Raw genomic sequence first — 14,730 nt, forward strand, 5'->3', positions numbered from 1 at the left:
CGCAATCTCGGGTGTGCTTGATTGCGCGGATTGGCAATCGGAGTTTGCTAAAGTCGAAGTGAGGGGGAGGACGTAAGTGAAGGTAGCCCTGGCAGGAGCACTTGACTCTAGCGCCGCTTGGCGTCCGAAACAGGCGATTACGTTGATAGTTTGCAATCTATTGATCGTCGAAGGCAGGCGCCCTGGAGCCAACTGTAGATGACTGATCCAGGCTGCCGGTAGAGTGGCTCCTTGATATCTTGTGTCCCTGCATTGTCGTGCACTGCCTCACCAACTCAGGCATCGCGGTAGAAACCTCAGTACCCTTTGCTCTGGCGTCGCCTTGAGTGGGAAATGGGCGATTGGACCCTATCCTGCAGTTAATGCGGTCTCTCAGCGATGTCGCAGTTAGAAAGAGACTGAAACGAGACTGGACGCTGCGAGATGACTCTGGTGAGAAGATTAAGAGTTAAACATACTAATCAGACAAAGGCAGAGAAAGATCAAATATACCATCTCCTTACCTGCCCAAGATATCGTCAAGGCTAGCCGTCCATTCCGGCCATAAGCACCCCACCACTCTCCAACCCAGCCCGTCTAAACCTTCATCCACAGCGCCAACACACCCTTCGCATACTCAACGATCTCATCCCCACCAAGCTTGCTCTCACCATACAACCGATCCACAAACGAGATAGGCACCTCCGCAACCGTACACCCCATCGCCTTAGCCCTAACCATCATCTCCATCTGAAACGTATACCCCTTACTCTCCGTCTGCCTAATAACCTTCTGCAGCACCTCCTTCTTATACAACCGAAAGCTGCCCGTAAGATCACTCACACCAGGCCGGAGCACCGTGTCCGCAAAAAGATTCGCCCCCCTCGACACAAACTTGCGCTTGAGATCCCAGCCGAACACGCCGCCGTCGCCCGCATACCGCGTTCCGGTAACGATATCGTAGTTCTTGGTCTTTTGTAAAGCGATCATGGGCGCGATGAACTTGGGGTGGTGGCTGAAATCCGCGTCCATGATGATGACGAAATTGCCCGTCGCGAATTGCAGGCCGTGGACGTAGGCGGTTCCGAGGCCGAGTTTACCGGCGCGCGCGCGGATTTGGATGCGGGATGGGGTGTAGGCTTTTTGGAGCTGGGCGGCGATTTCTTGGGTGCCGTCGGGGGAGCCGTCGTCGATGATGATGAGTTCCCAGTCGAGTTTGCTGTTCATGCATTGTTAGTATAGTAACGTGGTGGAGGTTGAGAGGGGGGGTGTTGCGACGTACTTCTCCTCGAACGTCTTGGCCAGCAGCCATGTTATTATGGGCAGATTGCGACGCTCGTTGTAGGTGGGCAGGAGAACCGAGTACTTGTTCGTGTTCGCCATTGTTGCAATTGCGTGTGTGAGTTGTGTGTCTGCGGAATTGGGTGAATGAGCGACTGCAGGTGAGGGTTGACGTTGGGGGAGTTGAGGATTCGCGGAGGTGATCGTGTCCGCAAGTAGCTCGGGGCTGTCGGCGGACCCTGGACTAGCCTCTTTGGACCATCTCCTTCCGCAACGACATGGCCGAGTTTGGGTGGCCTTACACGTCGATGTAATATTCATCGATATTCCCGCGCGAATTAGAAGAACATTGGGTCGATGCTATCGGATTTGTAGGGTAATGCCAGTCGATACGCCGGATACCCTCTCACCATGTCACCCATGCCCAAGAGGAAAAACCTCTTCCTCTGTCTCGACGCCTTCGGCACCCTCTTCACACCTACGAAACCCATCCCAGTAACTTACGCCGAAGCTGCCCTCAAGCATGGCATCGCAATAAACACGCCCGAACCCGCCACCCAAGTATCCTCATCCTTCAAATCCGCATTCAAGCGCCTATCATCAGAGCACCCAAACTATGGCCGGGCTACAGGCATGGGTGCAGAAAAATGGTGGAACAAAGTAATAAAAGAAACCTTCACGCCATTCCTGGCTCCAAACCAAAATCTCCCAAAGTACCTCGTCCCAGAGCTCCTCCACACCTACTCGTCACGTAAGGGGTATACACTGTACCCCGACGTCCTCCCCTTCTTCCGCATGATTCAGCATATGAAAGCGCACAGGAGACGTAACGGCACTTCTCATGGACTCTGGCCCTGGGACAAAACCATAGTAGGCGTCGTAACGAACTCAGATAACCGCGTCCCGGGGATACTGTCGTCCTTCGGTGTCAACGTGGGTCCCTCGCGTTACCAAGATATGAAACCCTCCAATACCAAGGATGGAGAGTATGACATCGATTTCACGGTTCTGTCTTACGACGTCGGAGTCGAGAAACCAGATCGACGGATCTTTGCTGCGGCGGAGGAGATACTCGACCACAAGCTAGAGGCCGCTTCGATGAACAGTGGTGAAGACTTCAAAGCAGAGGAGTTTGAGAAGATCTACGTAGGCGACGACCTCCACAAGGATGTTTTCGGCGCTCAAGACGCAGGCTGGTCGAGCGTATTGCTAGAGAGAGATGCAAATCTGGCAGGTGGCCAAGGCTACGGGCTGAAGATGGAAGAAAAGGGAGGAGAGATAGGAGAAGAAGGTGAGGTAATCAGTCAGAACAGATTGGTGCCACAGGTTGGTTCTTTGCTCGATCTGTGTGCGTGGCCACGAAGACCTCAACGGCATGAAATATCGCCCGTGCGATACGTGTATATAAAGGGCCCTGAGGAAGCATCGTCAGAGAAGGACAAGCGTCGACTACGAAAGCAGATGTAATCTGCATGGCGGCTGCTTGGTAAATCAAAAAATTGAACAGCCGATTACAAGCCCATCAATCCTTTGCAACACGCAAACATCACTTTTCCACACTCTACACCCGCACACTCGTCCCATCAGCAAATACCATCTATTGTATCATACGTCTCATTGCAGTTCATTCCATGTCAGTCAAACAATCCAACCTCCAACCACCAACTCGCCAGACACGAAAGACACTAAAGTCCGCATCTTGTCCACCAAACCGTCATACCCCTTCCACATCCATACCACCGACCCATCTTGCCATTCGTGCCGAAGCCCCACCGCAAAAAGAAACATACGAAACATGATCATGTACAGAATCCACCAAACCAACCAGCCAAGCCAGCTAGCTCAGAGCCCAAAAAAGGCAGCCGAGCCAAGTTGTTATCCAAAGCCCCCTCCAAACCCTTAAGTTTTCGCAGGATTCCGTTTGCCAATTTTTGCGCCTGAAAGGTAATGCTCGACTGTGGTTCTCCGCGTGGTATTAAGGTTTTGGGTGACATCGTGGTATTGGAATTCGACTCGTGGTTGACCGTTATAATGCAAACAAAATGTGTGATTTGCTACACGATGAGAAACTACCTCATTCGAATGCGCGTTGGAAACGGATGTTCTTGTGTCACAACTCCTCGTCCTCTTCCATCTTGGTTTCGATGGTGGGGATGTTCCCGTCCGAGTTGGCTCGACCTTGGTTGTGGGCGTCCATGAGGGCTTGGCCCAGGCTCTTGCGCACGTTGTCGTCGAAACCGGGTAATGAAGCGCGCTGCTTCTTGTAGGGTGAAGCGATCGAGTTTGTGCTGGGCTCTCCGGAGGTGTTCGCGGCGGCGGATGATGATGCCTCTCCTGTCGACGCGTTTTCTGGTGCTGGCGTACCGGAAAGAGGAGATCCTGTCGAGTCGGAGTGGGAAGGTCCTGCGGGGCGGCCGAGAGGTTCTGCAGAATGTTGACGCTTCAGCTGTGATGTGTTAGTAGACGAATTTCGAGCGACAACAATACACATACCTTGATCTTGCGCACGCCCTCTGCAAGCTCGCCTTGCCTGTGAGCATCCTCAGGCGACAGCAAGCCCTTGTCGAGAACCTCTTTATCATCATCCGCATCCTCCACCTTGACATCGTCCTCGTCGTCGGCGTCGCTGTCCATGGCGTCCTCCGTCTTCTTCTTAGACTTGGGCGAAGTCTCTCGGTAACCTCCAAAGTTCTTTGTTCCAGCGGCTGCGTTCAGTGGCTTCAGACTGCCAAAGTCGAGTGCGCCAGATTTCCGCTTGGTCTGTGGCGAGGTGATCTTGGGCGTCTCCTTGGTGTTCAGAATACCCATCTTCCGCAGTTGACCTGTCATTGGTTAGCGAAAATCTTGTGACCCTTGCTGTAAACTTACGCTCTCCGCGGTACAAAAAGGTAAAGACGGCGTAAGGCTTGTCCGGGGGATCTATGCCAGTCACGGTCTGGGTGCTGATAGACTTGGGGTCCAGCGTCTTAGGCTTTGCGAAACTCGTTGTGTGGTCAACGTCTTCACCCTCTCCTCCTCCGTTTTGCTCGTCGTCATCGTGTGCGTCAAACTGGGGTGAGTACTCGCCGCGCTTGATCTCTCCAGACGCCAGGACGCGGAACAGAGCGACCTTGATTTGTCCGGCTGCCTCGGGCATGGGAGGCTCGTCGTCCGAATCGGAGTCGGTGGTGAAGAACTCGTCGTTGCCGGAAAGCGTCTCGACAGGCGCGTCCTTGCTTTCGCTGTAGCGCAGTACACCGTTGCCAGAGGTCTTCTTGTCCTCGTCGCTGCTGTCCATGGCCTCTCTCCGCTTTGCCCGCTTCTTTTCCAGGCGCTGCTTTCTCCGCTCAATCTTGGCGGCCACGTCCTTGTCCTTGCCCTCGAGATCCAGACCGTTGAGCCATCTCTCGAGACCGACCTCGCGGAAGAGGAACTCGCGCTCTGCGAGACCCCCGCCTTCTGACTCTGGCACGCTGACCCACCGTGAGTTGACCCACGTCTCTTCGCCGCGTCGCAGCAGTGTCGCTACTTCCTCCTTTGCCCGGCCATCAAAGTATATGTATGCAGCGATTGTCTCGTTCGGCGAGGTGGTCAAGGGCTTGTACGGGGCTATCGTGGGACCGTACTTGCCCCGCTCTCCGGTTTGACCTGGGAGGCCCCCGACAATCTTCGCTTTCGGGTTGGGGTCATCGTCAGTTGGCTTGGGCGTCGAGTAGGGCACGTGAAGACCTGGGGTGAGCAGAGTGATCGATATCGCGAAAGAAGACTGCTCAGGCTTGGTAGCGCCCGGCGGTATCTTTGCGGGTGGGACAGGGATGTACGAGGTGATGCGGTGATGTTTAGATTGCTTCTGTATCGAGTATTCTGGGAGCGGGTTGCTGTCGGCATGGATGCTGACGGCGAGGCCTAGAAAGGTCGGCATTTTGGATTAGGCGTGGTGAGGACGGCTGCGAAGCTGCGGAGATGGCAGCGGAAGAGCCCTAACACAGTAGTCTTGGCAGAGTTGGGAGGAAGAAAATATCCCTGCGAATAGAGCGGCCGCCGGAGGGGCAGCTGCGCGAGTAAGTAGGCGAAGATGGGCTAGGAGGCGGTGTGAGGTAGCGACTCTGAAGGTCTGTGTTGTTGGTTTAGGCGGAGAGCTTCCGTAGGCGCTCCACGATGTTGGGGTCCACAAGTCGACGACCCAAGTCACGAGCCAATCACGCGTGCACCTGATGTTTTCTGCGAACTTCAAAGAGCCGCCGTCTTTCACGGATGTATCTGTCAATATCACGTCAAAGATATGCTGCGACCATGCGTTTGGGCAGGGGATCGAATCAAGGGGCGTGCCTGTCGTCGATCGAACGTGGGGTCATGACTAGCGGCATGGCGCCTGCCTGTTCGTGCCTTCCCAGTTGAAGGGAGCCCTGGCAGATATACGTTCAGACTCCATCCACGGATGTACGAACGGCTCAACACCCATCATCACGCGTTAGACAGACATCATGAGTATGTGGAGCCAAGTTCTCAAGCTATCAGAAAATTCGAAGCATCAAAGACAGCGGTCGGGATTCGAATTCCTCATCACCGCTCTTTACTCGCCGATGTCTCCACTTGTCTCTATCTAGGGTATCATACAGTTCCTTAGTCCTTTTCGATCAACGCGAAAAACCCCATATTATCTTGGGCGCACAAGGTGAGCTTCAGAGGGTATGCAGCATCCTTCTGATGAGACATCACCAGCTCCCCTCCTTCCCCACCCACCCGTCACACAGTTCCTTAGTCCTTTTCGATCAACGCGTACAACCTATCTGGTTCCAAGTCCAACTGGAGAGCTTGAGATGATTGATGGCATCTTTGTGGTAAAGTAGGAAGACTAATCCTCCTCATCCAAAGCAAACATATCCTCAGCCTTCGGTCTCAACCGCCTCGCTCTCGCAACAGCTGTCTCTCCAGGGATCTCAATGGCCTTTGGCGGATCTGCAGAAACGACAGTGTCAGGCACGACCACTTCCTCCTTAACCACAGCCTCAGCCTCCGCTTCAGCAACAGGTCGCTCAGGCTCTGGTTCCCCCATTTGACTCGCAGTAGGCGACGGCGATCTGAACTCATCTTTCGTATCCTCGGCGCCCTCATCCACGTCCATCGTCTGTTCACCCTCTTCACCCTCCTTCTTCGCCTCAGGATTACTCGGTTTCCTAACAACCACCCCCTTCCTCCTCCTCTTCTCCGCCGCCCGTCTCTGCACCTCCCCCTCCTCCCTCTCCCTCTCCCTCCGATTAAACTTATCATCCAACTCCTTCAACGTCTTCTCATCAAACAAATGATCCCCCGTCCACACCGCCAATATCCCATTAACATCCTCCCTATACGTCCTCTCCGTCATCCGCCCCATCTCCAATTTCTGCGGCAACTGCTCGAGATGTTCAAAGACTTTGCGTTCTACCAGCTCCGTTCCGATGGCTAGCCGGTATTTATAGGAGACGCCTGATTCTTTTGCGGTGACGAGCAGGACGTCGGAGACGATGCGGAGCGCGTTTAGGGTTACTTGGCGGAGGTCCGGGCGCCGTATGTCGTCTTTGACGGCTGCGTCGCCTGCGCGGTTTCGTGTGTTGGCATCGGTGAGTTGGAAGGGGTTGATGATGTTGGAGACGAGGATGCTGGTGACTTCGTCCATGCCCTGGGCGGCGTGTTCGACGGCAAAGGTTGAGATGGCGGCGAGGTCGTCGTACACGATGCTGCCGGGTGGGATTGCGTTGATCATCCATAGGAGCATCGCTCGTGATCTGGGGTTCATGATGCCGTGGCCATTGTCCACGCGGCCGGGATAGTTGTCGCCGACTGGTAGGGGCTTGAAGATTGGTTTCTCCTTCTCCTCCTCGTCATCGCTATCTAGACTTTCGTCGTCTGATTCGAAAGCGCCAACGTGGTGGACGAACTCGTGGCGGAGCGGATCGACGGGGCCTTTCCAGGCGCCTTGCCCTGCGAAGATTTCGGAATCGGTGCTGTTGGTGACGATCTGGTGTAGACGCCAACGGTAATACCGGTTGACGGGATGTTTCTGGTCGTATAGCCACGCGAAGCGCTCCTCTTCTTGTACTTGCGGCTCGTTCATCAAGGCCGCTTCGAACTCTACACCACCAAGAATGACGCCCTCGATAGTCTGATGTACCAATCTGAGGGTCGCGAGATCGGGAGGCTGGTTTGCAGTGATGATGAGATCTTCCGTGTTCTCGCGCGGCCCTCTACCCCCTCCCCCTCCACCAAGATCTGGCGGCGGCGCGAAACCTTTGGGTAGCTCGGGTGCCTGCCACCGTGCGCCAAATGCCTTTGTCTGTTGTGTTGTGTCTGCTGTGCGACTGCCAAGATATCTGTCCAGATGTAGATAGTAGCCCTTGCCCAGATACTTCTTGTCGTTGAGTTTGTTCATCGCAGCGTCGAGGTCTCGCGCGTTGGCATCCTTGTCAAAGGTGATGTTCATCGTCGCTGAAGGCCTGCCCTCCACCCTCGAACCTTGTGGTATTCTGTCGACCCGCGCTATCTTGAGTGAGGGGAAATCGGCGAACAGCTCTTCGACGCGTCGCGAGTCTATTTCGGGCGGGAGGTTCGAAGCTTTCGCTACGACGGTGGTGTAGAAGTTCTCCGTCTGCTTCGGGCCATCGAGTGCGGCTGGGCCTGTGGGTACTGCTCCTCCGAATCGTGACTGTATCTGTGGTGCGAGGCGTCCTGGAGGTGCACCTGGTCTGTTATAGCCATCGAGAGGCTCCGTTTCGAGGGTGCCGGGGCCGCTCTTCATCGTGCGCTGTCTGCCTGTGAAATGTCTCTTGCTTCCTGTTGGAACAAAGACATCTTCCTCTTCCTGCTGCTCAACCTCGCCCAGTATACTCTTCTCGGCTCCGTGCTCCGCCTCGAAATCGGCCATGACCTTGTCGAGCGCATTCTTCTCCTCACGCGCCTTCGCTTCCTCTTCCTCCTTGACTTTGGCGTTCAATTGCGCCTTGTTGGCTTTCGCAGCGCCTAGGGAGAATTTGAAAGCCATAGTGGCGTGTGATCAGTTAATCGCCGTGTTGGAAGGTTTCATGAGGTGATTGCGGCATGAGGTAGTGGTGAGGTTGCGCGCAGTGCCAACCAGAAAGTCAAGCTTGCGCGTGAGGGTCCAGACTAGCGTCACGCCCAGGGCTTCCCCATGGCCCCGGGAACCTCGAACAACGTCATGCCACGGCCACAGTACCACGGAAACTAGACTATCACCATGACTTCGGCACAGGACGTTCAATCGCTCCTGCGGTTCCTATCGCAAGACGCCAAAGTTCCTCTCGCGCAAGCTCTATCCAAAATCAAAGACCTCCAAGCAGCGAACCTCATCACGTAAGCACGTGACAGCGTACCACCGCGTCATTTCCCTACTGACAACCGCGCAGTCCATCCGATATATCCAAATCCTCCCACGAAACCCTCAAGACCATCTTCGCCGATGAGAAAGTCGCGCGCTCGGTTCTCAATGCCGCCAAACGACAGTCTAAAAAGCGCACCGCGGACGCTACCTCTGCTGCACCTGTGCCTGCGTCGAAGAAAGCCAAGGCGACCTATGGCCAACCTCTAAACGGCGCGGATCTCGAGGCTTCGCTCGCGCTGCCAGAACCTGAGTTAGATGAGGACATACTTGGCTCATCTGTTGTCTATACGAATCGCGCACCACTCGTCCTCGCCATCGCAGTGACCCTACTCAAGTTCACGATGCCAAGCCAACCCATATCCAGTCGTCTCAGTCTAGCCCAAGCCGTGACCTCCATGAACAGCAAGACCAAAGCCGTCAACATCGGTCTAGAGAAGGGGAAACCAGCGGAAGAAGAAGGCTGGGGCGAGGGCCAGCCGCTGGTACGTATTATGACGAGGGAGGTTAGAGTGATGAAGAGGTGGGGTTACGAGTGGGAAGATGAGGCGGCGCAGAAGACTGTGAAGTCTGAGGGCGGTGATGAAAATGTGGAGGAGGCAAGGGAACCTGCGCTCTGGGGCGTGGATCTCGAGGCTTTGAAGAAGGCACAGAACTCCAAAGTTGGCTCGAGTAACCTTCCTATTTACACTGCACAGAACGCGAGGGCGTACCTTCTGAGAGCATTTGAGACACCCGCTGTGGAGGTAGTCAAGAAGGAAGATGGAGAGGTTGACGTCAAGGTCGAGGGAGCGCCTACACCGAAACCGAAGGGTAAGGGAACAGCTGCTACCATTGCAGCGGAGAAAGAGCGTAACCTTAGTCTTTTGCTAGGCGCACTGGAACTCCTATATGGGTCATGGGCAAAAGTACTGAGTAGAGAAGACCTGGATAAGCGGGCGTGGGGCTGGTATGTTCGCGTTCGACCAGAAGTAGCTCAAGGAGCTGCAGGTTGGGGTGGTAAAGGGAATGTCAAGTTATCTGACATCCTGGCCTTGAGGAGACCGGCTAGTTGATGAGAAGACACAGACATATTCAAGATACCCCGATTTATTTACAACTTCTTTGCTATCCTCTTGAATTTCCTACTTCTACAGCTTGAACTCAGCATTACTACGCTCCCAACCCACTCCACCCCCATCCCTCCGTCCTGCCAACCTCTCCGCCAAGCCGAGTTTCTTCTCCCTATTCCTCTCCGTACACAACTCATACACCGTGCTCAGGTTCAATACCAGCGAGTGGAAAGGCGAACTATCGTCGACCAGCTGACTGAGTATGTCTCTAGCATCCGATATCCGACCCGTGTAGAGCAAACACACAGCCAGATTCTGCGCTACCATCGCATCTTCAGGGAACTCTTCGCGGAGGGCTTGGAAAGATTCGGCAGCGGCGGCGTAGTCGGAGTCGGCGAGCTGGATGAGCGCGTTCAGCGTGCCGTCTACAAGGGCGTCTGCTGAGGCGGAGGATGCGCGAGCGAGACAACGCCGTGCTGATACCATGTCACCGACTCTTAGCCAAACGAGTGTCTCCATTAGCGAGATCTCCCTCGTTTGATCGCCATCCGCAGCGAGTGTTGCTAGATGTCTCCCTGCACCCTCGAAATCGCCCATCTCCACCAGTACATTCGCAACACGAATACCGCAGTCTCGTAGCCGCGATCGCCAGGTCGCTTTGTCCTCGTCTGAGCCTGCCTTGAGAATACTCTCCCTGCATTCACGTGCGAGTTCGTAGTACCCCATTATGCCCTTGCGCCATTCACCGTAACCTAGCGCTGCTAGTCGTACGACAAGGAGGCGTAGATCCCAGGGTACGAGATGGGCGTTTGTGAGGGGGTGGCGGTAGAAGGCGCTGTTTAGGTCACCCAGAACTTTGGATTCCTGCGCGGCGAGCGCGTGTTCTTGCAGCAAACAGAGACATGCGAGGCGGACGTGGATGAGATGCAGTAGGGTATCGTGGTCACCTGCAGCAGCGGAGATGAGATTGCGCGCTGCGGCAATGGCGGCGAGACGGTAGTGGCCTGATAGGAGAAGTGTGTCTATCGGCGAGGATATCGGCGGGGCATGCGGCGCATTGAGGAACGGAGGCGGGACGTTAGTGACTGGCAGAACATGATATGCCTGCGGGTCCTGGAGGAAGCTGAAGTCCTTATGGGGTATGTCGTCGATGCCGCGTGTTGGGCCCTCATACGACGGCTGCGGGGAAGGTTGAGGCCGTGCTGGCGACCGAACGCGCGCAGGCAGGGTGGCGGTACTCTCAGCGAGAGGGCTGTATCATTGTGTAAGCGCGTGTCTTGTATCCGTATTATCTGCCGGCTGAATAACTGGGCGCATACTCGTCTATAACGATGTCATCGGCGTCGAGTGGACCCTTTGTCGTACGGCGCGTCAGGGCGGCTGTTCTCTCGATTAGTCATGCCAGAGCACACGTGGAGAGCAGTCAACACACTTCGCCGTCGCTCGTCGCCCGAGGCAGCGCGGCCATGGCCTCGTCCAGGGGGAACTTGCATCGTGTCTATGGTGTCCCCGTGGACTAAGACGGCTTTCACAGCGCTCCGATGTTCGGCAGCACTCTTTCGAATTGCGGGGATCGCCCAATCAAGACCCCTGCCACCGGGGCCAAACGACTCCACTAACTTTTCATATGCGCCACGAACCTGGGCCCGACGAAGACTCAAAGGCGAACGGCCAATTGACTCAAAACCGTCCGTCAGCTTCGTCTTTCCTCCCACTCTCTCTCCCACGTCGCCCTTGCTTTTGCTGAATCTCCCCTCTGTGCGTTATTAATACTTCGTCCTGAGTGGACGTCATAATCGCCATGCAGCAGTCACGCACACGAGCTGTAAATGCTCTCAAGGGCAGCCGCAACTTTTCCACCTCCACACAGCGACTCGCCGTCTCACCTTTCCGCAGGCCCGCGCAGGCCGTCTCGAGTAAAATCACCCAGGAAGATGCGAAGCGACCTCAAAGCACCCAGGCGGCGGCCCCACAAACACAACCGCGCTCAAGACCGTCGCCCGCCTTCAACCGTGAGGACCACAAGGATGTCCAGCCGCTGAAGCCGTACCGCTCACCTGCAATGGACCACTCGTTTGTCGGCATGACCGGTGGAGAGATCTTCCACGAGATGATGCTCCGCCAGGGCGTCAAGCACATCTGTATGACACATCTTACATGCTTACAACAATTGCGTGCACCAACCTTCACATCTAAATACTAACACCTCTCAGTCGGCTACCCCGGTGGTGCGATTCTCCCCGTCTTCGATGCGATCTACCAGTCAAAACACTTCGACTTCATTCTGCCACGCCATGAACAGGGTGCCGGCCACATGGCAGAGGGTTACGCCCGCGCGAGTGGAAAGCCCGGTGTTGTGCTCGTTACCTCTGGACCCGGTGCCACGAACGTCGTCACACCCATGCAGGATGCGCTGATGGACGGAACACCCCTGGTTGTCTTCTGCGGTCAGGTCGTTACCAGCGCAATTGGCTCCGATGCTTTCCAGGAAGCTGACATGGTCGGCATTACAAGGCCGTGCACAAAGTGGAATGTCCTTGTCAAGAACGTTGCGGAACTCCCGCGGAGAATCAACGAGGCGTTCGAGATTGCGACAAGCGGACGCCCAGGACCCGTGCTTGTTGACTTGCCCAAGGATGTTACTGCCAGTGTTCTCCAAAGAGCTATTCCTATGAGCAGCACCCTCCCCACCACCGTCAGCGCTGCGACCATCGCCGCGCGCGAGCTTAGCAAGCAGCAGCTGGACCACTCCATCCGCCGCTCCGCCGACTTGATCAACATGGCGAAGAAGCCCGTCATTTACGCTGGACAGGGTATCCTCCAGACCGAGAACGGACCCCAGCTCCTGAAGGAGCTCTCCGACAAGGTCAACATTCCCGTAACCACCACCCTGCAGGGTCTCGGAGGATACGACGAGCTTGAGCCGAAGTCTCTTCACATGCTGGGTATGCACGGCTCGGCCTACGCCAACATGGCCATGCAGGAAGCCGATTTAATTCTCGCTCTTGGTGCCCGCTTCGATGACCGTATCACTGGTGCCATCTCCAAGTTCGCGCCCGCGGCAAAGGCAGCAGCGGCTGAGGGCCGTGGTGGTATCATCCACTTCGAGATCATGCCCAAGAACATCAACAAGGTCGTGCAGGCGACCGAGGCTGTCGAGGGTGACCTCGGCACGAACCTGAAGCAGCTCCTACCTCTCGTGAACGAGGTTCCTGAGAGACCGGAGTGGCTCGGACAGATCGCCGCCTGGAAGGAGCGTTTCCCATGGGCCTACGAGAAGGAGGGCGAGAACGGCCTCATCAAGCCCCAGACCGTCATGGAGAAGCTCTCCGACCTCACAGCCCACCGCAAGGAGGAGACCATTCTCACCACCGGTGTCGGCCAACATCAAATGTGGTGCGCCCAGCACTACCGCTGGCGATACCCCCGCACCATGATCACATCCGGTGGTCTGGGAACCATGGGCTACGGTCTCCCCGCCGCCATCGGCGCCAAGGTCGCGCGCCCAGAATGCACCGTCATCGACATTGACGGCGACTCCTCTTTCAGCATGACGCTGACTGAACTCTCCACCGCCGCTGAGTTCAACATCGGCGTCAAGATCATCATTCTCAACAACGAGGAGCAGGGCATGGTCACGCAATGGCAAACCCTGTTCTACACTGACCGCTTCGCGCATACCCATCAGCGCAACGCCGACTTCGTTAAGCTTGGTGATGCCATGGGTGTCCAGGCCAAGCGCTGCATCAAGCCTGAGGAGCTCGAGGACAGCCTCAAGTGGCTGTTGGAGAGCGATGGTCCGGCTCTGCTGGAGGTTGTTACCGACCAGAAGGTGCCCGTGCTACCTATGGTGCCGGCCGGAAGTGCGCTGCACGAGTTTATGATTTACGACGAGAGTGAGTCTCATACGTCAAATGCTAAGATGACTAATGCTAACATAAGCGCAGAAACTATCAAGGACCGCAGAAAGCAAACTAAGGAGCGATCAGGTCGTTAAGACTTGTTCCCCTTTGTCAGAGTTTGTTTGATTCCCGTGTAACTTCATTCGTTGTGTATATTCTTGGGTCGGGTCGGTACCGGCGTTTTCTTCTTTTAGCTTAGCATATGTTTGGTTGGTTGCACGCATGCACGCAACTTGGTTTCCATCGGGGGAAAAGTCGGATAAATCAAAAGCGAGATATCAGTCGCGTTTTATGTTCCAAAGTAAGAGATGGATTGGAAGAAGAGTGGAACGAGAAAGTGGAATACTATTTTTTTAACTGCATGTGTTGTGTTGTTGTTGGTCGTGTGGGGCTTGGGTAGGATGAACCGTCGTACCAGTTCGAATATGAGGAACGTAAGGTCGCTGACTTGATGGAACGGCGAGTATCTTCTTGTGTGGGTGATGTTTGAGTTACCCGTGAGTGGTCTTACTATCACTTTGTATCCACCCTCTTTCGTCGCAGAACCACAGTATCTCGTGAACCATAACTCCCCATCACTTTCAGATTCATATAAAAGACGGCGGAAGAATGCATCAGTTCTCACCATCCATCCCAAACCACATCCACATCCAAATCCACATTCACACAAAACCCCTTCACCTCCAAACCCATCCAGCACCCCTGGAGTACACAAAACCACCACACCCACACATCCCACCACCACCACCCACTCCAACATACCCATGGGCTCAACAACAACATCCCACTGCTGGCGCGGCCGCAGCACCTCCTTCTCCGCCAACCTGCCTCATGCGGAGTCATCTGAAGATATGTTCGACTTTGTATTTGGCGACCAAAAATATCCATCGAATATGTCTTCACGGGAGGGTATGGCGGTGGTCTCCGGCGTACGTTGTAAGGAGGTGTGTGAAGTGGGGAGGGGGGATGTAGTCGGTAAACCGGAATTATTCAAGCGGACTTCGACTACGTCGACGATGTCGGTATCCTCCAGCCTCCCACATGCGGATTCAGTTGAAACCAAAAGCGACACTGTAGTCCGCAAACCGCAAAACGACATATCCGTATTCGCCACGCCCCTTCCGCCATTCGTAGAACAAAGACAACGGCGCATTTCCAAGCAGTC

The 14,730-nt window shown here is 55.2% G+C and overlaps 7 protein-coding genes across 7 annotated transcripts; 3 read left to right on the plus strand and 4 right to left on the minus strand.

The window, feature by feature from the left end:
* Window positions 1-576: 576 nt before the first annotated feature.
* Window positions 577-1,362, minus strand: DPM1 (dolichol-P-mannose synthesis; the record flags this gene model as incomplete). The annotated part of the gene is made up of 2 exons (XM_049370117.1): window positions 577-1,198; window positions 1,262-1,362. 2 exons carry the CDS (start codon window positions 1,360-1,362, stop codon window positions 577-579), a joined length of 723 nt encoding a protein of 240 aa, XP_049218117.1.
* A 309-nt stretch (window positions 1,363-1,671) lies between these two features.
* On the plus strand, window positions 1,672-2,727 carry J4E78_009529 (uncharacterized protein; the record flags this gene model as incomplete). Its single annotated transcript, XM_049370118.1, has 1 exon — window positions 1,672-2,727. One exon carries the CDS (start codon window positions 1,672-1,674, stop codon window positions 2,725-2,727), a length of 1,056 nt encoding a protein of 351 aa, XP_049218118.1.
* Window positions 2,728-3,370: 643 nt separating this feature from the next.
* J4E78_009530 (uncharacterized protein) lies at window positions 3,371-5,161 on the minus strand (the record flags this gene model as incomplete). The annotated part of the gene is made up of 3 exons (XM_049370119.1): window positions 3,371-3,706; window positions 3,754-4,082; window positions 4,129-5,161. 3 exons carry the CDS (start codon window positions 5,159-5,161, stop codon window positions 3,371-3,373), a joined length of 1,698 nt encoding a protein of 565 aa, XP_049218119.1.
* Window positions 5,162-6,094: 933 nt separating this feature from the next.
* J4E78_009531 (uncharacterized protein) lies at window positions 6,095-8,257 on the minus strand (the record flags this gene model as incomplete). Its single annotated transcript, XM_049370120.1, has 1 exon — window positions 6,095-8,257. One exon carries the CDS (start codon window positions 8,255-8,257, stop codon window positions 6,095-6,097), a length of 2,163 nt encoding a protein of 720 aa, XP_049218120.1.
* Window positions 8,258-8,470: 213 nt separating this feature from the next.
* Window positions 8,471-9,666, plus strand: J4E78_009532 (uncharacterized protein; the record flags this gene model as incomplete). The annotated part of the gene is made up of 2 exons (XM_049370121.1): window positions 8,471-8,586; window positions 8,640-9,666. 2 exons carry the CDS (start codon window positions 8,471-8,473, stop codon window positions 9,664-9,666), a joined length of 1,143 nt encoding a protein of 380 aa, XP_049218121.1.
* Window positions 9,667-9,741: 75 nt separating this feature from the next.
* On the minus strand, window positions 9,742-11,156 carry J4E78_009533 (uncharacterized protein; the record flags this gene model as incomplete). The annotated part of the gene is made up of 3 exons (XM_049370122.1): window positions 9,742-10,915; window positions 10,983-11,043; window positions 11,096-11,156. The coding sequence occupies 3 exons, from the start codon at window positions 11,154-11,156 to the stop codon at window positions 9,742-9,744; spliced, it is 1,296 nt and encodes a 431-aa protein (XP_049218122.1).
* A 308-nt stretch (window positions 11,157-11,464) lies between these two features.
* Window positions 11,465-13,660, plus strand: ILV2_2 (Acetolactate synthase, mitochondrial; the record flags this gene model as incomplete). The annotated part of the gene is made up of 3 exons (XM_049370123.1): window positions 11,465-11,804; window positions 11,877-13,559; window positions 13,611-13,660. 3 exons carry the CDS (start codon window positions 11,465-11,467, stop codon window positions 13,658-13,660), a joined length of 2,073 nt encoding a protein of 690 aa, XP_049218123.1.
* Window positions 13,661-14,730: the final 1,070 nt, after the last annotated feature.

Source organism: Alternaria triticimaculans (genome assembly GCF_023758025.1).
Source record: "Alternaria triticimaculans strain BMP 0046 chromosome Unknown scaffold_21, whole genome shotgun sequence".
NCBI lineage: Eukaryota > Fungi > Ascomycota > Dothideomycetes > Pleosporales > Pleosporaceae > Alternaria > Alternaria triticimaculans.